The 24,880-nt window shown below is 41.7% G+C and overlaps 1 protein-coding gene across 2 annotated transcripts in view; it reads left to right on the top strand.

The window, feature by feature from the left end:
- The first annotated feature begins 253 nt into the window (after window positions 1–253).
- Window positions 254–24,880, top strand: part of Lancl1 (LanC like 1) — a 38,253-nt gene continuing 13,626 nt past the window's right edge. Inside the window, exons 1-4 of one of the 2 annotated variants that reach the window (XM_029569913.1) lie at window positions 258–402; window positions 512–608; window positions 5,574–5,691; window positions 20,551–20,758. In XM_029569913.1, the coding sequence (XP_029425773.1) occupies window positions 528–608; window positions 5,574–5,691; window positions 20,551–20,758 (407 nt within the window). In that variant the 5' untranslated portion in view covers window positions 258–402; window positions 512–527. Of the gene's footprint in view, window positions 609–5,573; window positions 5,692–20,550; window positions 20,759–24,880 lie in introns of both variants that reach the window. The other variant, XM_008846247.2, reaches the window with a different exon arrangement.

Genomic DNA, 24,880 nt, shown 5'->3' with positions numbered 1-24,880 from the left:
GTGAAAGCATCTGTGTTGATGAAAAAGGATTCTAATTCCTGTGAATCTGGACTTGCGTCTGCTTTCTTTAAAATGCCTTTTCTCAATGAGGTAGGACTGGGAACAGGTCCTGTAGGACAACCTGGGCATCCCAGTGCCCCATCCCACCTTTAGGAAGTCACACTGTGCCTTTAACAAACTGAAGGTGAAGGGCGGGGCTCCGCAGCGGCGCTGGCTCTAATTGGCCAAGCCGACAGGAAGTGGGCGTTGAACGCGCCGCTTCTGTTGTTGTGGGACTGCTAGGCGCGGGAGGCGTCGGTGGAGGCTCGCGGCCGCAGCTTCAGCCTGGGAAAACGGGCTCCCTTGGTGCCGCGGGATCCAGAGCCCCCGCAGCTGTTCTGCGCGTGTGCAGGGCCGCTGCGGGTCGGGGGCCGCTCGGAGGGAAGGGGCTGTCAGGGCGTCGGCCGTCGCGTTCGCATCCCGACCCTGACCCCTGGCTCCACCTGAGGTCTCTCTTTCCCCTGTTCTGCAGGCTCGCTTCCGGCGTCATGGCTCAAAGGGCCTTCCCGAATCCTTATGCTGATTATAACAAATCCCTGGCCGAAGGCTACTTTGATTCTACTGGGAGGGTGAGTCCAGGCCTGCCCGCTTGCATTGCCGCTTGCCCGCCTCCCCACCCCAGGGGCTCCGAGGGACCGCACTGCTGCCTGGAAGAAGGGGTTACCGCTCGCCGCTGACTAAAGGAGACACATTAGTGTCCTAGATACACCTTAGGATACACTGAAGTGAAAAGCCATTGTTAACATCCTAAACAGTTGAAGTAACTGAGGATAGAAATGATAAAAATGGGCAGCTTTGAACTTTACGTAGGTGGTTCCTGAGGGACCTGACGTTATTCGCCCGTGCCATGTACCTCAGTGTGCGAGAGTCGGGGCTGGGTAGTGGGGCCAGCAAACGGGCCTGTGGGAGGACGGCTTTAGAGGGATGGTGTTGAGAGAGTGTGGCCGATAGGCCTGAAATAATCCGCACCTCTAGCATTCTAGGAAGACATCCTCAAAGCTGAGGGTGGGTACCAAAAGAGAAAACAGTCACTTGAATATACACTGGATCACAAGGCTCTTGGAGAGGACAGCCTAGTGTCTTCCCCCTCGTGAATGTAGTCATTGGAAGGGAATTCGGCACTTCATAAGAATGCGTAGTTTTGACGGAGTACAGGAGATTCGAAGAGCTCCCACAGGTATGTAGCCCAGGCTGAACTTACAATAGCCCGGGCTCACCTTAAAATCACCATCTTCCCGCCTCAGCCTCCCCAGGCTAGAATTGTAAGGATATGCTATGTACCCAGTGTGTGCACATTTTTTTAAAAGAATTTAATGGGTGAGATCGAAGCCATCCTGGTACCCATCCCGTAGGGATTTGTAGGCTAGTGCCCTACATGGCTGTGCGGGTCTGAAGCTGAGCTGTGTCTAGACTGGTTGGAGGAGGACGTGCTGTTTCATGCACCTTGGCAGAGGCCAGACTTGAGGCCACCTCCCAGTGTCAGCTTCACTGTAGGCTGGCTGCTTTGAATCAAATGCTTTTTCACATTTCATTTTGAGTTTTCTAATTTTTTGTTTTGTTGCTTTAAAAAAAAATCTGTTTTTGTGTGTGTGTTGTGTGTCTGTGAGTGCAGGCTACCACCAGTGTGTCCCATCGGACAACTTTGAGGGGTTGTTCTCACCCTCCACCTTATTGAGGTAGGCCCTCTCTGTGTGTGCCCCTGCACTGTATACTCCTGGCTGGCCCTCCCATGAGCTCCCCAATGATTCTTTTGTCTCTGCCTCCTATCTCTTTGTGCTGAGATCACAGATGCTGTATCAAGCTTTTACTTGGGTTCCAGGGATCAAGTTCTGGTTAGTCAGGCTTATACAGCTAGGCTTTTACCCACTGAGACATCTCCTTGGCCTCTGGGGTTTTTTGTTTGTTTTTTAAATGCTGACCTAGAACTCTGTTTATACCCCAGACTAACCTTGAACTCACAACAGTTCTCACCTCAGCCTCCTAAGTAGGATTTCAGGTGTGAGCCACCACACCCAGCTCTCGTTTAATTCATTTCTCAGGGACACCAAAAAAGACACAAATCCAAGCTCTGACCCCCAGATAATAATGTGGCATGTGGTAAAATGTAGTTTGGATCCAACAAAGAACCTGGCAGCTAATTTTAAGTCATTTGATAATTTAACCCAAAAGATAAAACCCCGGAGTTCTGACCTCCTTAATTTAACACAGATTTTAGAAGTTGATGTGTGTTCTAATTGACTCTTCACACATTGCTCAAGTTAGAATAGTTTGATGGTCAAAGTCTCAAGGAGGTCACTGTTTCAAGTTTCAAATGCGGCTCGCGAAAAGCTGCTTCCTCCCGAAGCTGTTGTCCTCATTCTCCACCTCCTAAGGTTGGGTCAGCCAGGGTGATAAATTATACATGATCTCTGTACAGAGGATGGCATGCTCTCAAGTTGAGCTCCGTCCTCCAGCTGCTTGAGATTTAGACATTTTTAAAAATATTTTATGTGTATATGTGTATTGCCTACATGTAGGTAAGTGCACCCGTGTCGTGCAATGCTCACTGAGGACAGAAGACGCTGTCGGATCCCCTGGAACTGGAGTTACAGACAGTTGTTAGCTGCCATGTGGGTGCTAGGATTCAAACTCGGGTCTTCTGCAAAAACAGTCAGTGTTCATAACGCTGAGCCCTAGATTTATAGACTTACTATAAAAGCCTAATTTTATAAATCTCCAGCCCTAGATTTATAGACTTACTATAAAAGCCTAATTTTTCTTACTAAATGTACCTTCAGGTCTTGGAGTCAACCTTTTGGCAGAAATTGTTAAATAAATGGCATGTCTGTCAAACTGGTTTCTTAGTGGTGCTTTGGAATACATACCTTTTCAGGGATGCACCTCAGAAGTGAATCTTCTCTTTTAAAATTATTAGTGTTAGTGGGGTTGGTGTGGTAGAGAGCACTGGCCGCTCCTGCAGAGGACCTGGGTTCGGTTCCCACCACCTACATGGTGGATAACAATGGCTGTATTTCTAGTTCTGAGGGATCTGACACCCTCTTTTGGCTTCCACAGGCATTGCACAACACAGGTGCATTTACATACATGCAGGCAAAGCATTCATACACATAAAATGAAAATAAATATTTTTATTTTTTAATTTATGTGTATAGTGTATTCCCTGTGTGTGTGTGAGTGTGCCCATGTCGTGCAATGCTTGCAAAGGTCAGAAGAGGGCATCTGATGTTACAGGTGGTTGTTAGCCACCATGTGGGTGCTGGGAAGCAAACCCAGGCCCTCTGCAAGAGCAAACAGTGCTCTTAACCGCTGAGCTATCTCTAGCCCCAGAAATATTTTTTAAAATTATTAGTGTTAGTAATTCTGACAGTGCCTTCTTACAGTGTTAAGTAGCTCCTTTAAGTGTGTCTCCGTGTGTGTGCAGGCATACATTCATGTGTATAACTTAGAGGACAATGACTGCTCTTCCCTGGTGCTGTCCATCTTGCGTTTGTTTTGTTTTGTTTTTTTGAGACAGACTCTCACTTGCCTGGAGCTCTGCAAGTAGGCTAGACTGACTGGTCAGTGGGCCCCAGGGGTCAGCCTGTCTCCTCCCTGTGACTGAGATTATAGGCACATGCCACCATGTCTGTTTTTTTTTACATAGGCTCTGGAGATCAAACTCAAGTTTTCATGCCTGTAAGGCAGAGGTATCTCCCTAGCCCAAGAAGTTCCTTTTTAAAAATGAGATTATAGAAGCAACAGAATAGACTCATGAAAGTTGTCCTCTGACCTCTACCTGTGTACAGACACACACACACACACACACGCTCTTACACACACTAATAAGTAAAACAAATTCTGGTGATAACAGGTTTAGGTTTGTTTCTACAGTCCTTTCATGGTAAAACAAAATGTTTCTGCCTTGTAATGTCCCTCAGCCCTGTTTTGAAATTATTCCGACTCTGGAATCCTAGTCTGGGAATTGCAGCAAGTTCCTGCAATGATTGAGACATTGAAGTGGCTTTTTAAATTAACTTGTTCAGAATATACAAGTACCTTAAAAATACTTATCAGTTGTCTTTATGAAGAATATGATTTAGGAAAGTGACTGTGAGCCTCAGTTTGCCCATCAGTTGTGTAGGCCCTCACATGGCTGTTACTGGAACTATGTTTAATCTGTGCCCAAGTTCTTACCATCCATCCAAATTGGGCTGCTGCAAAGCAGTTGCACGGTGACTGTTTACCTCCCTGAATGGAAGGGATTTGTAGCACGGTCTCTCTAATCCCCAGAGTGAGCAGCATTTCAACATTTACGGGGCAGGTGGTACTCATCTGACTGTATGAAGGTCATTGCACCATACAGAGGTTAAGTGAGCAAGATCACTCAACCAATAACAGGTGAGGACGCACACTGGCATCCGAGGGACTGCTCATCATGCTGAGCTTAGCGTTTTCATTCCAGGTTGGAGTTCTTTCCTTTGCAGGTCCCAATGTTCATGAGTTTGTTGTGCTCTCTTTTGTTGTTTTTTAATACTGATACTTCATCCGTTTTTTAAATGTTTTTGATTTTTAAATATATATATGAGTGTTTGGCCTGCATTTATGTAAGTGTATCAAATGCGTGCAGTGTCCATGAAGGTCAGAAGAAGGCGTTGGATACCCTGGAACTGGAGTTTTGGACAGTTAGCCACCATATGGGTGCTGGGAACTGAAGTTGGTCCCTCTGCAAAAGCAGATGGCATTCTTAACTGCTGAGCCATCTCTCCAGCCTTGCTTTATCCATTTTTTAAAGTAACAGCAAAAATTAGAATTTTCATAAGGGCATTAACATTATCAGTGCTCAAATTCAGCACCTGAGAAACTTGAAGTGCCTAGATTTGTGCTTAAGAAAATGACTTTTTTCTTTTTTGAGACATGGTCTGACTGTGTAGCCCAGGCTGGCTTCAAAATCATTATCCTCCTGCATCAGCCTCCCGAATGCCAGGATTACAGTCAGTGCATTACTATAACCTGACTTATAGTGACTTTTTATTAAAATAATGATATTGACTTAAGTATGTTTCTTTAAGTTTCTGGAAATCTTAAACATTTCTTTAAGGACTGCTTTAAGTTTTACATGATAATATTTCTTAACTTGATTATAAAATGGTCTAATTACTGTTAAATTTCTTTTTTTAATTTTATTTTATGTGTATGAGTGTATTGCCTGCATGTATGTAAGTGCACTGTTGTTGACCAGTGCTCACAGAGGTCAGAAGAGGGCATTGGATCCCCTGGAACTGGAGTTACGGACAGTTGTTAATTACCATGTAGGTGCTGGGAGCTGAAACTGGGTCTTCTGTAAGAGTGGTCAGTGCTCTTAACCACTGAGCCATCTCTCCAGCCCCAGTACCATTACATCTCATTAATGTGCTATTATTGTCTAGTACAGGCAGAAAAGTGTGGTCTAAGTAGAAATAAAATACTTTCCTGGTTTTAGTCATCTATACTCTAGGAAGTTGGGTAGCCCGTTTCTTTAACTTTATTTGAATAGCCTCTTCCCTTAATTTCTACAGCTGACTCCTGAGTTCTCACAGCGTTTGACCAATAAGATCCGAGAGCTCGTTCAGCAAATGGAGAGAGGCCTGAAGTCGGCAGACCCTCGAGATGGCACAGGTTACACCGGCTGGGCAGGTATGGAGTGCAGACTGTGTGCTGGTGTGCACACTGTGCCTGAGAGCCACGCAGCACCTTTGATGGGCTGACAGTGCAGACTGCAGGTCTTCCTGCCTGTGCCTCCTGGGAGAGGTGACCGTAGCTTCTGGGTGTGAACACTGTTTGGGGCAGGGCCTAACCTTAGGAGGGTGACTGTTCTTATGAAGAGAAAAATTTATTTTCAGCATGATGCAGTTGATTTGAAGTATGCCCAAAACGGGCAAGGAGGATTTGTCCTCAGAAAGTGAAACATGTCTAGTAAGTGTCAACTTTAAACTGCTTCCTCATAGCTTTGATCTGTGAGGAGCCAGTTCTGTGAACGAGTTCTTCCATCTGTCCTTGCTCATTGATTTATATGTACCAGTCTCAGTCACTGAGAGCCTGGAGGAGGTTGAAGAACAAGCACACTGGTGTGGAAGAAGTGAGAGAGAAATCCGTGAAGGAAAGCTGGAGGAGTAGTTAGCCTCCCTGTCTTCATAATGGAGAGACAGGAGGACGGCTTCACAATCTTGAAGAAAGCAGTCTGGCACTCAGTGTTTCCCACAGACTTGAATGAAGAAGGAACAAAATTACTGCTTCAGGACTTTGAATCTGATTTCAAGGGACGATGCTTGTCAGGAGAATGCAGTTCCCTGGGCCTCATAACAGTTTGAGTCGGTGGATCATGAGCAGGAGCCAGGGATGCACAGCTTGCAAACATCCAGGGCCCATGCAGAAGCTATCTGTGGACTGCTGCTGAGAGCTGCTTTGTGACAGAGATATGCTAATAGCGGGTCCTTAGCAGTCTCTTTAGTGTGACAAATGACTCTCTATTCTTCACAAGGTTAGGGAAGACAGATAAAATCAATAGAATTATAATTGCAGGGAGCATGGAGGCCAACATTTTATAAAATAAGAATAGACAAGATGATGTCAGTCCACACCTCTTAGAGTTGAGCTTTAAGGTTTTTATGGATTTTAGAAGCTTGAACAAGAACTAAAGAATAAAGAACTAAGAAAATAAAATTGAAGTATTTTGTTTCAAGAAGGAAGTTATCACAAGTATCCTTTATTACCCTCTATGGTCCAACTGTAGCACAATTGACATACGAGTCTCCTTAATGAAGAATATTACTGTTCTTTGTTTTAAAATAACAATTTGAACAAAACAGGACAAGAGCCATGTACAGATGCTATAGCTTTTCTTTTATCATCACATTGTAATAGCACCTAAGGCCTGGACTTGCAGATCCTTTCCTAGTATATTTGAAATTTCTATTTTATTATGCCTGGCCAGAGACAAAGAGGAAGAGATGCAGCCTGACCTAGACAAATAGTTAGATTTAATTCCAGGACAGATTATAAAAAGTGACTTAAATCCCCAAGTCACCCATTCAGATGCACTTTTATTATTATTATTATTATTATTATTATTATTATTATTATTATTATCATCATCATTAAGAACTTTTCTCAGTCAGGGAAGTGACTCAATGGCTTCAAATTTGAATGATTAATTTAATAGTATCAGAAAAAGCCATCAGTCAGATCCCTAAATCGCTAGGGTTAGTTGAAAGCTAGAAGTCACATGTTCTTAGGAAAAGAACTTTCTCTCTGAAGTGAAATGCAACCTGGTTTAAAGTCTTGGGCTGTGTTACATTTCTGGCATCATGTTTGACTGCAGTGTCTCATCCTTAAGTATCTCTCACTCTCGTTGGCTCCGGAAAGAAGCTTGTATGGCTAGTGTCTGGGGCAAATTGGCGTATAAACAATTTAGGATAGCTTTAGTTGAAGATAGGAAGTAGCATAAAATCTTCTAGATAAATTTGCTAATGGCTTTCGAGGCAGGGTTTCTAATGTCCCCCTAATGGAACCCTGTTAAAAAGCCATTATTCCCACATAACATAGACTGTCTCCTCCAGTGTTTTGATAAAAGGTTCCCCTGTGCTGTTATTCAATCTGAAAATGTAAAGCTTGGAGTTGCCTTAAAAACCAACACTGATTCGACCACAGGAAATCATAATCTTTATGCTCTCTGTTATCTTAGAGCTTACAGACTTCTGTCTAGTCACAGTTGCAATTTTATTACCAAAAAAATGCAGCCATAAACAACATAATAGAAAACTTGATGTCCCGAGTCAAAGCAGTGACCGTCTGCTGATGCGCATTCTTATATGTGGCTTTGTATGTGCCCCTTGGTATCTTAAAAAATGATGCTTTTTAAGAAACAAGATACTTTTTTAGCTCAGCACAAAACTTAGGACCATACTTTTATAAATATTGCCTTATTTATTGTTGCTCTTTTTGTTAATTTTTCCACAAACACATTATTTTGGAAAATGCTAATTCATTGTAGAAAAAAATTAACAGTTTCTTCAATACCTGATATTTATTGAGCATTTGTTGTCAGTGGACAGTGAAAGGTATTAGAAGTTATCATTACATTACTATATGGTTTATATGAGCGAATGTTGCAACTATTCTCCAGTAATATGTGGGCTGATAGCCCGTGCCAGAATAGAATTAGGTTTGGAATACAATTAGGAATACAATTTGGAATACAATTAGGTTCAGTGGTTTAAATAAGATAGTTTATTTTTCTCCTGTGTAAAAAAAGATGGGAGGCAGCTGAGGGCTGATATAGTAATCTCAGGGTATTATAGGGACCCAGATAGTTTCTTGCCTTTTGTTTGTTCTCATCCCTCAGCCAGTAGCTCTTCCTCCTGCTCAGGGTGGCTGCTAAAGGTCCAGCTGTTACATCAGCTTTTCAGGCTGTGGAAGGAAAAAGAAAAATGTATTCCCTTCCCTTAAAAAGATTTTCTGAGGGGCTGGAGAGATGGCCCAGCGGTTAAGAGCACTGATTGCTCTTGTAGAGGACTCAGGTTCGATTCCCAGCACCCACATGGTGGCTATGAACTGTTCCAGGGGAATCTGGATCACTCTTCTGACCTCCGCTGGCATTGCACAACACGGGTGCACTCACATACATGCAGGCAGTACACTCATACACATAAAATAAAAAAATAATAAATAAAATTTTTTTAAGATTATTTTCTTGAAGTCCCACTCAGTGTTTAAGTTTGACTTAATGTACATTAGCTAACACATGGTCAGTCCTGTTAACAGGGAGGGGTGGTAAATGTCTGTTAGCTAGAGTTCCCTTATTAAAGGAAAATGTAGACTTTAAGGTAAAACTGGGTAATCTCATGGAATTCCTAAGTAGCAAGTAAAACTATAATTACTATGGTGGGGTTTTTGGGGGTTTTTTTTTGTTTTTTTTTTTTTTTTTTTTTAAGCAGGGTTTTTTTTGTCTTTTTGAAGCAGGGTCTCCCTGTAGCCCCAGCTGGCCTGGAACTCACTATGTAGACCAGGCTGGCCTTGAACTCACAGAGATCCACCTGCCTCTGCCTTCCAAGTGCTGAGACGACAGGCGTGCGCCACCACACACGGCTAATTGCTATGTTTTATACAAGTTACTTGGACCTGTCCCTTTTTTAAATCTTTTCCCATCTGCAAAGGCTCTCTAACATCTATCTACTTTGATGGTCATTTCTGTAAGAATAAAATTACCAACATTTTAATGTATTTTAAAATCTTTCAAGCAGTATTTTGCTTTCTCTTTATTTTTAGGGAAACTCAAAACAACTTTCTTCTTTTTCAAAGTCTTCATTTCATAAGTCTTTTTCTTTTCTTGCCTTTTCATAAAACCCGATATGGCAAAGAATGCAAACTCATTTATAATAACTTTTCTAGAACTCAGTATACCTTGTATCTGGGAGACCACAGTTAATTCCATTCTTTGTGCTATGAATCGCTGCTGTTTTCTCTGAGTAAATAGTTGTCTGCCTCCCCTTTCTGCTTCTTCTCAAACCCCTGATTGCTGTTGTGATCTTGAAAGTGAAGAGTTCTAGTGGAAGACGAAGCACCCATGTGCTTAACATTACATGTGTACTTACACCTGAAGAAACCTGGACTCCCATAGTTTTTCCCATTTTTGATCTTTCAGCAAATTTGAGGCTAATGGGGACAGGATACTTCTAGAATTTCTGCTAGAGCACCTCTGTGTGTGGTATGTGATATGGAAAATAATGATTACAATTTGTTGTGTTTCATTCCCTGGTAATAGTCTGTCTGATAGTTAATTCTGGCTCAGATAAGATTAAGATTTAGAATATCCATACAGGTAAAGAATACTTTATTGGTGAGGGTAATATATACAGGTTTAAACAGAACTTTAAAAGAAGTAAATAAGGGGCTGGGGAGCTGGTTCAGCGGGTAAAGAGCTTGCTGACCAAGCATAAGGACTGGGGTTTCCCAGCATACACATAAAAACTGTGAGAGTGTGATGGCCCACTGTTAGTCCCAGCACATGCATGTAATTCTAGCGCTCAGGAGACAGAGATGGTATTCCTGGGCAAACTGGCTACCTAGACTAGAAAATCCACCAGCTGCAGGTTCAACAAGAGACTGTCTCAGTAAATACGGTGGAAAGTGACCAAGGAAAACACCAAATGGAAGTGGGGGCATATTGTACAGAGCTTAGAGTGGTTCATCTGGAATTTTAGTAAAATTCAAACATAGCTGAGATGCCATCATGAAATCCCATATCCCTGGCTTTAACCTTTATACACTCATGATAAAGAAGCACAATTCCATGAACTTGGCAAAAAGAAATTTTTCAAAACCCCAAAACGATCGCATTTCATCACAGGAGCCATTTGGTACCATAAATCCCTCCAGTCTCTTCTCATTCATCCGGTAGGAAGGTGTGATTAATCAGATTTTCAGGCAGTAATTGAGAGTTTTAACAAATTATTACCATATACTGTTAAGTGTGGGGGTGGAATCAGTAATTTAATAACAGAATATGCTGAACGAACTCTGCGTGGTGGTAGATGCCTATAATTGCAGCACTTGAGAGGTAGAGATACGAGGGCCAGGAGTGCAAGGTCACCCTTAGCTACAATGCTAAGAAATCCCTATCTCAAGAAAACAGAAATATTGGGGGGAGGTGTCTCTGTGAGATGAATTCCTGAAGGAATGAGGCTCCATCAGGATACATTAATTGATGTTCATGTGACAAGAGTGTAAAGGTGCATGCATGGACACCAGTGGCTGCTGTAAACGCAGGCACCATCCTAAGTGCGTCACTGTAATTCACTTATATACCTTAGAACATCTCCCAGGTGTGGCGTCTTGCCATGTCTTCATGTCACAAATAAGAGAAAAGAAGCAGAGCAAGGCCAAGTCCTTCATTCAAGGTTACACAACTAGCAGGTGATGTTAAGTAGGGCTCCAGTGCATCTGGCCTGGGTCATGTTCTTTAACCTTTCGGAGTCTGTGTGTGTGCGCACATTCTCTACCAACTCCTACATTTAGGTTCATTCTTTACATTTTATAGGTGAAGATTTTCTTGTAAACTCTAGATGGAGTAGTTTTAGCTGTGGCAACCTAATATTCATGCTGTACAAACATTTTAGAAATTACCATGACCAGTCAGAGTTGAGTATTTAAGAAAAGTATGAAAAGAATTTGATGAGAGGAAAGCAAGCGTTATTGCATAAGTAGCACAAGCAAGAGTAATTACTATTAAGTCTGTGAAAACAGGTTACTTTGGATTAGACATAAAGTCATTTTATAGATATTTGCAGCCAGAAAAATGAAATCTCTGGAATTCTGTTGTAGCATGTGTTTTTCCCCCTTCTGACCCTACAAATATGTGTAGTGTGGAACCAGGACAAAATACTAATTGACCAAGGCAGATTCTCCTCATAATGGCTGATACTTGAAAAGTTTTGTTGAGAGTCCTCTCAAGTGGATTATCATTGTCTGAAATCAGTTGACAGCTCTTGGCAAGTGTTAATAAATAACTTTAGATGAACAGCCTCAGTTACTGTCACCAAAATTCCCCTTTATACATGTATTATCACACTGCAGGGCAATACGGTGTGATTGACCTACTACATATGCCAGCAGTGAGCAGTACATTGTTCGATTACAGCCTGAATCCCCTCCCAGCAGACTTACAGGAGTTCTTAGCACATACCCAGAGTTGAGGGGCAGGGAAGCATTTGACTTGTTAGGTACAGAAACAGCAGACAGTACAGAACTTAGTGGGTACGGAGGCCCTAGAACCAGATTCCATGGTCAGCTGCTGAGTGGTCCGTGATGGGGCTGTGGGGAACATTCCAGAGGACGTAGTGCTGTCATTGGGCTGGATTTTGTTCCAAGAAGACTAGAAAATGTTAAAATGGTTCACACCGTGGAAATCACAAAACACTGTTAAAGGATTGTTACCATAAAGGATTCAACAAGCAGGCAAGGAGTTTCAGTGTTAGAAATAAGTGCTTATTAGAAAAGACTTCTCTCTCAGATAACATAGCCGAAAGTCAAGTAAACCCATGGGAAGACTGATCTCACTAGTGTCGTTAACAAAAAGTAAGGGAAAGGGCTAGCCTTCATGTAATTTCATTTATCCTCACTCTTAATTGTGATGATTCCTTGGGGAAGTGGTGATCAGCTCATACTTAAAGAAAAAAGAAAAACCATGCACACAGGACTCGAGAGGCTTCAGCTCTGAAAGACATGACCCAAGCTTCTATAACCAGCTCACAGTTAATGAAGCTAAAATTGGCATGCGTTTCCTTTTCTCAAGTATTGGATAACATTTCAAATAAGAGGATTGCTGCATAATCCCTAGAGTAATATTAACTTGCAGTCTAAACGCAAGTCATTACAGTGTTTCAAGAGGCTGCTCCTCTGATCTGCCAAATGTATAGCTGTTAGCTGCCACGTTAGCATGTGAATCTCAGTTACTGCCGACGCCAGATTTATTTGAAATAAATTCTGCCCAGATGTCCTCTCTTTGCAATTTGACCTCTTTATAAGTAGCTCCACACCACAGTAAGCATTGCAGTGTCTAGTCTGAGCCCTGTGCAGATGTCCTTCACCTTGTGAGAAGCACCCACACCACCCAGCCAGAGCCATGGATGTGAATGGACACTGGGTCACTAGAACTCTTCATACTGACCACTGCATAGATAACTGCTACCTTTCTGAGGTATATACTGGTGTTAATAATGTCTATGCCATTGTACTCTAGGTTAAGTTACTAAGGCACAGGTTGAAGCAAGTGTAAGGTTTAGATGTCACCAGTGTGCTTGGGTAAAGCTCAGAGAGCATATGACAGTATTTCTGGACAGATTAGAAGAAATGGTAGAAAGGGATTCAGAGAGATGGATCAGTGGATACAGCACTTGCCACCCAAGTGTGAGGACCAGAGCTCAGATCCCTAGCATCCCTGTAAATGCTGGGTGGGTGTGTCTCCTGTCTGAAATTCCAGCATGCTGAAGGTGGAGACAGGGTTCCCTAGACCAAGCTAGCAAGCTAGACTAGTCATATTCTGGGTTCAATTAAGAGATGCTACCTCATTAAGGTGAAGAAACATTGAGGAAGACTTCTGACATCCGCCTAGGGCCTCCATATACTTGCACACAATCACACACCACACATACACATGTGTGCACACACACCAAAGAAAAAATGGTAGAAGAAAAGCAGACTTATGTAAGCAACGTGACCTTACGTAAGGCAACATCACGTCTACAGCTGAGCCAGTTATTTCCCTTCCAGTAAGTTCCACTTAGCACAATGCCAGTGCTCTTTACACTGAGCAATCTCCCCAGCCCCAAGAAAACTATTTTTTGAATGAATATTTGAAAGGAAAGTACCTGCCATTGCTACTGGTAGGCACTACCTATGCAGACTAAAAAGAGGAACTTAAAAAGTAAGTGGAATGGAGCCCACATCGTGGTGCATGCCTTTAATTGCAGAACTCAGAGGCAGAGGCAGGCAGGTCTCTGTGTTTGAGGGCAACCTAGTCTACATAGCAAGTTCTTAAAAAAACGAGTAAAGGAAGGAAGGGAGGGAGGGAGGGAGAAAAGGAAGGAACGAATGAGCAAACTGGGTGGAATGGAAGAAGAATGAAAATTCAGTTCCAATCATATCTTTTAGGATGTGAATCAGTTAATTGTGCTGCTTCCGTGACCTTTCCAGTTAAGACAGGAACTTGGAAATTAGTTAAGTTTTATCACACCTGCTTTGTAACTGGTAACACTGGGTAAATCTGGGTATCGGGTAGACTTCCTCTTTCCTGCCCCTTGATCTGAACTTACTTCCCCAGAGTCAAAGAGCCTCCGCCAGTTCCAGATTAAGTGACTACATGCAAACAGGAAAGAGGCAAAAAGATGAGTGAGAGGACCTCAGAAAGCAAATGAGAGGCCAGGTTCCTTCTGTATAGGGAGCTCCCGTCCCTCCTCACACGTCAGAGCAGAAGGAAAGAAACAGGACCATGGGAAGAGGAAGAGTAGGGTTCCCTTTGTACTCTGTCCCTTTGGATGATGAATCAGGGCAGGTTAAAGTAAGTTTCCATCCACTGAGGTTTGCTGTCTAATGGAATCAGGTATTTATTAAGTTGTTAGCATATGCCAAGAATTATTCTATGTGATTTCATGGCTCAGTAAAATTCTACAGAGGAGCTCCTGTTATTTCAGTTTTTCAGAAAAAGAGGCTCAGCAAGGTTTGGTAAATGGGTTTTGGTCACACAACTAGTAAGTAGCAAAGACAGACTTCAGTCCCAATGTGAAGAGCCCAGGTTCTTACAACTTTAGCTAAAGGATTTCTCACTTATTATGACAATCCAATAAAAGAGTGACAGTGCTTCTATATTTGACCTTTACAAAGCAGAGGACCACACAGTACTGAGTAAAGCAGGAAGAAGTGCAATGTCTCCTTTTTTGTTCTTAAATCCCTTTTCTGTTATATGTCAGCTCTGAAAATAGATAAATGAGAGAAGACCCATGTCCAAAGGGCTGGTTTGACCTCTTTCTCTAACTCTCTGTTTGGGACATTATTATTAAAGGTACAGAGTCATGACTGTCTTCCTCTCCAGACTGCCTATATGAAAAGCCCTGGGGCATTTGTACAGCCAGCAGCAGCTCACCATGGTCAGCTTTTGACTCACAGCTGAGCAAGGCCTTCATCAGGATGCTGCACTGATGCCCAGCCCTGATGGGAAGAGCTGTACACAGTGACAGCAGTGACAGGAAAAGGGACAAATGCCCCAGTGGCAACTAATTTTGTTGGTGAAACAGAAATGCACGTTCACTCATAAGATTGGGAGATAATTCTAAAAACATAGTAGAAAGTACCAACTTGATACAGAAAGGCAGAGGGTCTTAAGTGAGGAGGCTCACCAAAGAAGAAAGATATTTACTTATCTTCCCCAAATATGAAAGGAAGAAAACATAATAATTGATGATGAACTTTAGGAATTATCTGACTTTCTAAACTAGTAAGTGCTTGTGGACCATCTCTCTAGCCCCCTGAAGCTCTACAGTCTGACAAGATTTTCCTCCTCTAGTGCATGAATCTTTCAAAGCAGGAGCTGAGGTACCGTGGCAAAGGCATCGTTACTGATTGATTGTAAAACAAATGAAAAATGTTAAGGAGTAATCTCTAGAATTACAGAAGTGTTTTGGGAGATTCATGTATTTGTGGGGATTTTTATCATCTCCATATACTTTAGACACACAGCGAGGTCTTGATTGGTCAAGATGAATAGAACTAATGATCCCTCAGAAATTCAGAGGCTGACTATTAATTACTTCCCAACAACTGACTGTATTTTTAGTACTGCTGGGGATAAGTAGCTGAGTAAGGAATCTGCAGATTTAGAAATGTCCCTGAACAATTTGCCCTTCCCACAGTAGTTGCTCTAGAAAAAGACAGAACAGAGCAATCTGGTTAAGAGCCTTCATGCCACAAGTCAGTATTGAAGCCAGTTACAAGTCCTTTTGGGCCTCACAGTGTATTTTTTTCTTTCAAGTAAGTTACCGACATTTCAAATCCATAAGATTCTAGTATGAGTTGAGGCAGTTCTAAATTTCTGAACATCTTACACAAAGGGAGTTATCTCTGGTCTTCAGAGCAGACCTGTAGAATATTTAGAAATCACACTCTGCTGCTACTGCACCAGCCACTAGCTACATGTGGCTTTTGAGCATTTCAAATATGGCCAGGGTGACTGCAAAACTCAATTTTAAGCTTGTCTTCTTTTTGATGAACTCAAGTTTCTACGGGTGTTGATCAGAGGCTGTGGCAGTTCCAGAACAGGCAGGCAGACAGGCAGGCTTCAGGTGAGCTAAGGGCAAAGTGATATGTGCCTGGGTTTGTTCTGGCCTCCCAGACTGCAAAGAAGGTGGCAAGTTTGTTCACTTTGTTTCAGTGAAAGGCAATTCTTGGCTTGTTTAGTCCAGCTGCTCCTAAAGTGTACTGGGAACTACTGATGACTTCAGTTAACACAGAATTAAGATGGTTTCTCAAATACTGATCACCTTCAGTGACTGTAAGAGTCATGGAGAGACACTAATTAGATTTTTCTTTATTCTCGGCATCTCTCTCTCCTCATGGACTACTTTCTCCTAAAGCATGCCTACATGTTTAAGTCTGTGAGCAAATCTGACAAAATAGTAGAATTCAGAGGCAAAGACCTTAACTTACATAGTTTAATTAAGCTAATTTTCATGGAGTAGACCAACTAAGATAAGAAACAGAATAATATTTAAACTAAATTTATGTTAATGTTGGGCCAGTGAGATGGCTCAGTGGGCAGAGATGCTTGCCACAAAGCCTGACAACTTGAGTTCAATCCCTGGATGTGGTGATTTGAATGAGAAATGTCCCCACAGGCTCAACTATTTGAACACTTTGTCCCCAGTTGGTAGCACTGTTTGGAGAGGGTCTTGGAACCTTTAGGGGTGCAGCCTGGGGTAGGCTTTGAGAGCTTGCAGCCTCACCCCACTTCCAGTTCTCTCTGCTCATGTTTGCTGTTGGAGATGTGACCTCTCCCCTTTCTGTTCCCACTGCCGTGCCTGGTTCCCTGCAGGCCATGATGGACTCTTTCTTATCTGGAACCATAAGCCAAAGTAAACTATCCCTTACATTGCCTTTGGTCATGGATTTTATCACAGCAACAGGAAAGTGACTAATACACTAGGATCTGCATGGTGGAAGGAGAGAACGGAATCCTACAGATTGTCCTTTGACCTCCACTACACGCATTTCATATGTGCCCATGGAGGCCAGAAGAAGACATCAGATCTCTTAAAACTGGTTGTGGGCTGCCATGTGGGTGCTGGGAACCAAACCCAGGCTCTCTGTAAGAGCAGACAGTGCTCTTAACCCCTGAGCCATCTTTCCAGTCCCATAAAATGTTTAGTTTAAAAAAAAATTTTAAAGATTAAAAAAATAATGTTAATAAATGTTAAAATTTATCCAGGTTCACAAAAGGGAGCCTTTTATATTTTAAAGTAAAATAATTCTAAAATATAATAAATATTAGAGCTTATTTTAATGATTAAATATAGTCAAAATTTAAATCTTAAATTTTTTTCTGGTATGGACGATAAAGTGAAAATAAAAGTTAGAATAAGGAAGCATACGTCTGTTGTTCTAGTTTTTGCTTAACAAATAGGATACAAGGACATTTTTTATGGTGTTCAAATGTAAACCTAAGAAGACACATAACAAAAACAGTGTCCTTTGTCATAGTTTAAAGAAGTAGCATGTTTTGTGAGTAAAAAGAAGAAATACTGAAAAGCTGACTCAGTGTGTTACTGTGTCAAACCTGTTGTCCAGTTGCATTTGTTACTGTTGGTTTTTTCCTCATACTAAGTGTCCTCTAAAGACTAGAATGGAGTAGGATGATCTTCCCTTGAGAACCTGGTGTCTGCCGTGTGCTGCCACATCAGTGGGTGGTACCTCTGCCCACCCAGCTATGGAGCTTGGCATTCAGGAGCTATCATAGCATCTGCCTGTCATTCATCCCCCACCGGGCTCTGTTGATTTTATGTTCCAGCAGGTTCATTCTCACTGTCTCTGTCTACCCCCTTGCCCTGTGTCTCACCCCTACTCTTCTAGCATCCTCCTAACTCTTGTGTCCACTGTTCCAGCTGTTAAAAGACAGTTAAAATTGTTAAAATGCCACTTGCTGTTCCCATGCTTAAAATGGTACATTTCAAAAGAAACCAAAATTGTCAACTATCATCAAGTATATGATAAAGCATCATGACCTCTCTAGCTTTGAAAAGAACTCTATTCTTTAGGATTGGTCTTACCAGTATGTGACAGTACACTTAAAATAACATTGGCTTTCGTAAGATAGAAGTTTATTTTTCTTATGTAAGTAGGCAACATAAGATCGATCTGGTATGATAGATTTTTCAGGTCTCTGGGAACCAGGCTGCATCACCAGCATCATGGCAGAACTTCCTCATAGTCTAAAGTCAGTGCTCTAGTCATACCATCACCTCTGTGCTCTAAACATGAAGAAAGCAGAAAGGAGAAGGAATGACAAGCCCTTCCCTTTAAGAACATTTCCAGAGTCATCTCTATACTTCTACTACATCCCATTGCTCAGAGCCTGGCCGTGGGCCATACCTTACTGCAAAGAGTTATTCTACCACATGCCCAGTTCAAATCTAGGGTATGATTGTTGAGGGGAAACATTTAGAGAACCACCTACATGTCTCTCTGTCCTAAGAGGCAAGTCTTCATAGTCCAAAAATGTCCAAAGGAGAAAAATTAACAAAGGACACATAGGCACATTTTGTTAGCAATTTGGAGGCAGATAGTGGACAAAAATGGCAGCTACCTCTGGAAGGCAGGGGGCTAGAGTTTCATATGTTCAAGCCTATGGTACTACGACTTTTTCTATAAATGCCATGTATCCTTTGGTAAAAATTACATTTCAGTGAGTTTTTTAAAGCATTGGCTGGAGCCTGGATGTAGGTTGTGCCTTGGTTTCCCACTTTGTCTTGCATTTTTCAGGCTGATATTTATGTACAGGTGATGTGATGCCTGAGAACTGTCAAGAGCTGGGGCATCTTTGAGGATCAAACTCAAGGCATTTGGCCACGTGTAGTTCATTTCCCCATTTTTTCTAGCACTAGGCTTTTCAAATGTTAATAGGACATCAAATGTCTGTGATTTCGGGGTCTTCTTGTACTGTCCCAAGCTGAGCTGGTTTGTAAGTAGGGCTGAGAAAAGTCCTTCCAGGTTGTGGGTGCTTTGTGACAGGAAGGTAGGTAGACACGGCTACTGCAACCTGCCACGGATTGCTCAATCAAAATATGACACTGAGGCCCAGAACAGGAGGAGAGAAGTGGAACCCAGGGCCTATAATCCAAGAAGATAGGGGAATAATTCTCTGCTGATCAAAGAGTAAGTAGAATTGTTTGAGTCTTGAGAAACAATTACCTGATTTTCATGAGAAAAGCATCAGATCTTATCATTGTGAAGCTTAATAGGTTTTTGTTTGTTAACTGTTTGAACTAAAAAGAATTGTTGATCATGAGTGACAAAGGTCTGAAAAGGAAAACAGTCATTGGGCTTGTATTTAATCACTTTTTATTTTCTCAGATGTCGGTCATGTCATTATCTGGCTTTGGTGCTTGCATAACTTAATTAGAGGCGTTCAGGCCACAGTGGGACCAGGAAGGCAAAATGAAAGGGTAACAATTTAAGTGGATTGCCAGCAGATGTGTGACATGGGTGGCGATGAAGCCTATTAAGGACCTAATTCTGGAAGAGGCTCTTGACATTGATCATTTGTGAAAAGGAGATCTTTTTTCCTCCCCACATGCATGGTTTTGTACACTTGTCTACAAACCTTAAGCATCAGTACATCTGTTCGTCAGCTTGTGGAATTACTAACACCAAGCCACTTTGAAAGAGCAGACAAGGTTATTAACTTTGGCAGAAAATGAAAATTTGGCCTTAATATACATGTGAAATTGAATTGTCTGTAGCACAAAGCTTTGGAGATTACCCATGCAAAATGAGAAAACTATCTAAATTTAAAATTGTCCTCAGTACAGTGAAAAGTAATTCTGCAGACTGCATTTTTACTGCATTGAAATCCATGAAGAGATTGACTGTTAATTTAGATTTAAACAGAGGCTCTGTATCTTCTAAAAGTGGCAAATGAGATGGAAAGTGTACTTTACAGGGGAAGGAGAATTTCTGGAAGTGCTGCGGGCGGCAGGCTCCCTACCCCACATCTCTAACTGCTCCGAGACGAGATGAGCTGAAGAGGGGCCTCTGCCTCCTGTGACAAGCACTTGGAATAATGACGTGCACACACTGCCTCAGTTATTCAGCAGGCTTAGGGGAGGACAAGTGGCAAGGCAAGTGGGGACCACAGTAAATAACACCAACAGCTTTAGCATTACAGTAACCAAAGTAGCAAGTCCTTGAAAGAGGAAGAAAATTAGAAAGGAGTTGAATGTATTTTCTCAGATGTTAAAGTTTGTAATCCCTGCCTGCAAGGATGCCAGGATGTAGAATTTGGCGAGACAAAGTACCTTCTCACACAAAAATGCTATCTTTTGTTTAAAGAGAGGTTGAGTTTTTCATTCCTCAACTCCTGCTTTGTTAGGACAAAACATTTTTTGTTCATTATTAGTTGTCCATTAAATAGATGACTATTTACTGTGGTCATAGTTTAATAACATTTAGCCATCACAAACAGCACATTGGACTGGTGATGTAGCTCAATGGTAGAACACTTTCCTAGAATACACAAAGCTGAAGACAAATAGGTGATTGCCTCTGCCTTATTTCTAGAGCTGCTTAGCAATAAATAGAGCTAATCCTAGAACAAAAGTTACCTGAACTTGCAGATACTTCACATATTTCCTGTAGCTTATCAAAACTCAGCCCAGCTGAGTAAGCAACACACCACCATAGTAAATCAATGGCGCTGTAATCATCTTAACTTGTTTCCTGCTTGCTTTCCAGGCATTGCTGTGCTTTACCTACATCTCTATGATGTGTTTGGGGATCCTGCCTACCTGCAGATGGCACACGGCTATGTAAAGCAAAGTCTGAACTGTTTGAGCAAGCGTTCCATCACCTTCCTGTGTGGGGATGCAGGCCCCCTGGCCGTGGCTGCTGTGCTGTATCACAGGATGAACAATGAAAAGCAGGCAGAAGACTGCATCACACGGTAATCATGCTTCTCTGGGAGGGTCTTTACCTAGACATCATTGTGATTCTGCATATGTTAGCAAAAGAATATTCTAGTGAGTTTACTTTTCTCTTGACAGACAGGTACATCCTAATCCTGCATTGGTCAGTTCTGATATTCCATGTCATAGTTAAAGAATAACCATCATGATCCCTATTTTATTACATGACAGAAGATGCTAGTATGTTCCAAATCAAACATCAGTTCAGTGGGATCAAAGAAGTAATCATGTTGGGCATGGTGACACACACCCTTAATCCTAGCACTCAGGAGGCAGAGGCAGGCAAATCTCTGTGGGTTCCAGGCCAGCCTGGTCTACCCAGTGAGTTCCAGGCCAGAGCTACATAGTGAGACCCTGTCTCAAAGAAAAAAAAAATAATAATAATCATGTGACTACTAATCCATAGTGCTCTCTAGAATCAGCATTTTATTTTGTTTTTTGAGACAGGGGTTCCCTATAAACACAGCTGGCCTGGCACTTGCCATGTAGATCAGGCTGGCCTCAATGTCACAGATATCCACCTGCCTCTGCTTCCCCAGTGCTGGGATTAAAGGCATGTGCCACCACACCCAGTTTAGAATCAGCATTTTAAAAGGAAGCAGGACTCCTCTTGCAGGCCAGCTGTAAGGGACTACAAACTGATTCAAGACTACCATTCTAGTGGGCATGTTGGTGCACACCTGTAATCCCAACATTCAGGAGGCTGAGGCAGGAAGATCCTGAGTTCAAGACAGCTTGGGTTATATAACAAGACTATCTCCAAAATCCAAAAATAATAATGACTGCCTTTCTTAGGGACAGTAACATATAGATTTAGATTATCATTTTGAGTGCAGATCATGGCAGTCCACTATACCCTGGTAAATTACTAAGAATCATTAAACTTTTCTACAAATGGGCAGCATTTATTGCCTTTGTAGAATTTGTTGATCACTCTTGAATTTTAAGAAAATTGGCTGTCATGCAACTCCGTGTAGGGCTGCTAGGGCCTCAGTAAGCATCTGAATACTAGCCTGTAAAGTCACAGTTGTAACAATGTAATCATCCCAGAGTTGACTGTGGTTTTTATATTCTCACTATATTTTCTTTTAAATTGCTATTACAAGTACATTATCATCAGTTTAGTTTGTTGAGAATCCCTTTATAAATCTGACACAGGTGGCCTTCCATCCATCCATCCATCCATGGGTGGAGGGAAAAATTTGCATATGTAACCTCACTTCTGTAGATCTTTTTATTCACTAAACAGTATGATTATACTTATGTTGCATTATGTACTGTGATGTCTGCAATAGAGATGCCTATGGGAAATGTGCATAAGTTGTATACTAATAGGCCACCTTGTGTGAGGGACATGAGTGTCAGGAGAGGTCAGTCTGTATTAAGGGTGCCAGAACCAAGCTCTTTAACACCTAGGGATAACGAGATAACACTGTACTGTGTGTGCATACTTCATCCACAGGGTTTTTTTTTTTTAACTATTTGAGATATGATTTTGCTATAAAGAATCATTCATATACTTGTTGCTTAATTATGTGTGTGTAATTTGAATAAATATATACTCATATGTAAATTCTGTCCCCTCCCCCAATTTTTTCCTATGCAGTGATACTTTCTCATTATAACTAACTTTTTTCCTACTGGAAATTGTACCAATGGAGGGGAGACCAATAATTTGCTCTAGCTACATGGTTATATGAAATCAGTATAATCAATCATTCTCTGGATTGACATTTTAATATAAAACTTTGCTACATCTATCAGAGGCTACAAATTGTATAGTCCAACTTCAAATTAAAAACCATATTACCTAGTATGTATAGAAGAAAAACTATGACAGAGAATTATTTAATATAAAACCACCACAGTACTTAGAGAAATCAAACTAGAACTGAACTACAAGCTTCCTCCCTGCTGGCTAGCCCTCAGAGTGTCTGGCTAACCCTCAGAGTGGCTCACTAGCCCTCAGAGTGGCTGGCCAGCCCTCACAGTACTAGCAGGTGCTTTTGGGGAAATATTGTCAACAGTAGTCTTACTCAGCCGTGAACCCTGTATGTAATGACCTGCCTGGCAAAATGTGCCACTAGCATAATAAGTGACAAGACTGTTCTGGGAGTAAGCAGCTGGTTTCTGATTGGACTTGAGGCCTGCTTCAGAGAAAGGAATTCACATCTGGTACTGTAAAGTGAGTCAAAAGCCCATGGGTGGAGAGATCACAGGCCCTAGTAGAGAAGCTGCTGCTGCTGCTGCTGTTTGCTAAATGGTCATGATGTACCTATCAGATTGTTGATGTGTTTGCCCATAGATTAGTGCTATTTTCCATTTTGGTCAGAGAAGCTTCTTGCAGTGGGCAGCAGTTACTATAGGGATTCATAATTGGTCTAAGTGCTGAAAACAAGGTGCTATTGAAAACTTAGCTCTAAATGGGACATCTGTACCAGCCCTTTTTAAAAATATTTTATTTATTATTTTTATTTTATGTGTATGCATGTATTGCCTACATGTAGGTAAGTGCACCTATGTCATGCAGTGCCCGTGGAGGACAGAAGAGGCTATTGGATCCCGTGGAACTGGAGTTAAGACAGTTGTTAGCTGCCATGTGGGTGCTGAGATTTGAACCCAGGTCTTCTGCAAGAACAACCAGTGTTCTTAACTGCTGAGCCATCTCTCCAGACCTGTACCATCCCTTCTAAGTCTCAGGGAATAGTGCAGAAGAGGGGGTAGAAAGAATGTGAGACCTGGAAGAAAGGGTCCATTGTTGTGGAGAGCTGTCTACAGGGTGTGACATGGCCAGAGTTCTCTTGAACTCTCAGTAGCTGTGATTACCTACAAGACACCTGCACAATATTAAGCTTATCAGTATTCCATCATGGAGAGGGGAGGGGAGTCCCAAGATATCACCCCTCCCTGAGGATCTGTAAGCAGTTAAGGGCTGCTGGGGGAGGGAGAGACATTTTCTTCAGTGGTGTAACTCCTAGTACATTCTTATGCTTTTGTAAATGACCACTTACCCAGACTCCTGTAAATAACCTTAATTAAACTTCATTGGTTCACACACACACACACACACACACACACACACAGGCTGTGCTAAAATAAAGTAAAAATAAAAATACATGAATATGTGTGTATATAAATATATATAAACTATATATGTATTATATATAGTATATGTAATCAAAGCTTGGCCAGAATGGTAGGTGATACAAAGCAATGACTTCTCCGAAAGGTAAAGTGTGTTCTTTCCTTAGCAGTTTGCTGGTGTGTAACTAGCCAGTACAAAACTGTTGGCACTGACTTAAATCTGAAACACAGAAACTACCTTTTTAATTCATATTTATTTATTTATTTTTTCACAGCCAATTTAAACCCACATGAGATCCATAAGATAATATCCTTCAGTAAATCACTCTTAACTACCATCAGATTAAATTATAGTGACCCAGTATTTTACACAGAAAGTCACCTTTTGTGAAATGTGTATGGCCTCAGTAATAGTCGGCTACATGACGAATTTTAATGGCATTCAGTAGAAAAGATATTTAAACAGATTGGACTTTGTATTCTGTACTGGTGAAACAAAATTAAAGAAGCATTTCTTCCTGTCTGCTTGTTGGGGTTAGGGGATTGGGGGCAGGGGGGCTTCTGTAACTATAGGAAACAGTGTTTACCAGCCCTTCTCTCTCATGTTGAGGACCTGTCCTAAGAAATACTTTCTGGGAAATGGTACTATATGCCAATGTTGCCTTATTAAAGTACTCTAGTGAGTAATCTAAGACTCCATTCCTTTTCTTCTTTTTTGATACCATGGTAATAAGCATGCTTTGGTATTTATATATTTTTTTAATTTTTACAACATTTCAAGAACATTTTATTTATGGTCAGTAGGCTTACTGGGGTTAAAATACAGAATGGGAGATCAGGCGTAGTGGGTCCCATCTATAATCTCAGCACTTGGAAGGTTGAGGCAGGAGGATTTCCACAAGTTTAAAGCTATCCTGAAGCACGTAGTGAGTGCCAGGCCAGGCTACAAAGTAAGACCCTGACTCAAAAACAAATCTGTGTGAAAAATACATATATTCATATCTATGAGAATGTGG

Source organism: Nannospalax galili, unplaced genomic scaffold (genome assembly GCF_000622305.1).
Source record: "Nannospalax galili isolate Female #2095 unplaced genomic scaffold, S.galili_v1.0 scaffold281, whole genome shotgun sequence".
Lineage (NCBI taxonomy): Eukaryota > Metazoa > Chordata > Mammalia > Rodentia > Spalacidae > Nannospalax > Nannospalax galili.
Note: the sequence above shows the minus strand (reverse complement) of the source record. Positions and strands in the feature narration are given on the sequence as shown.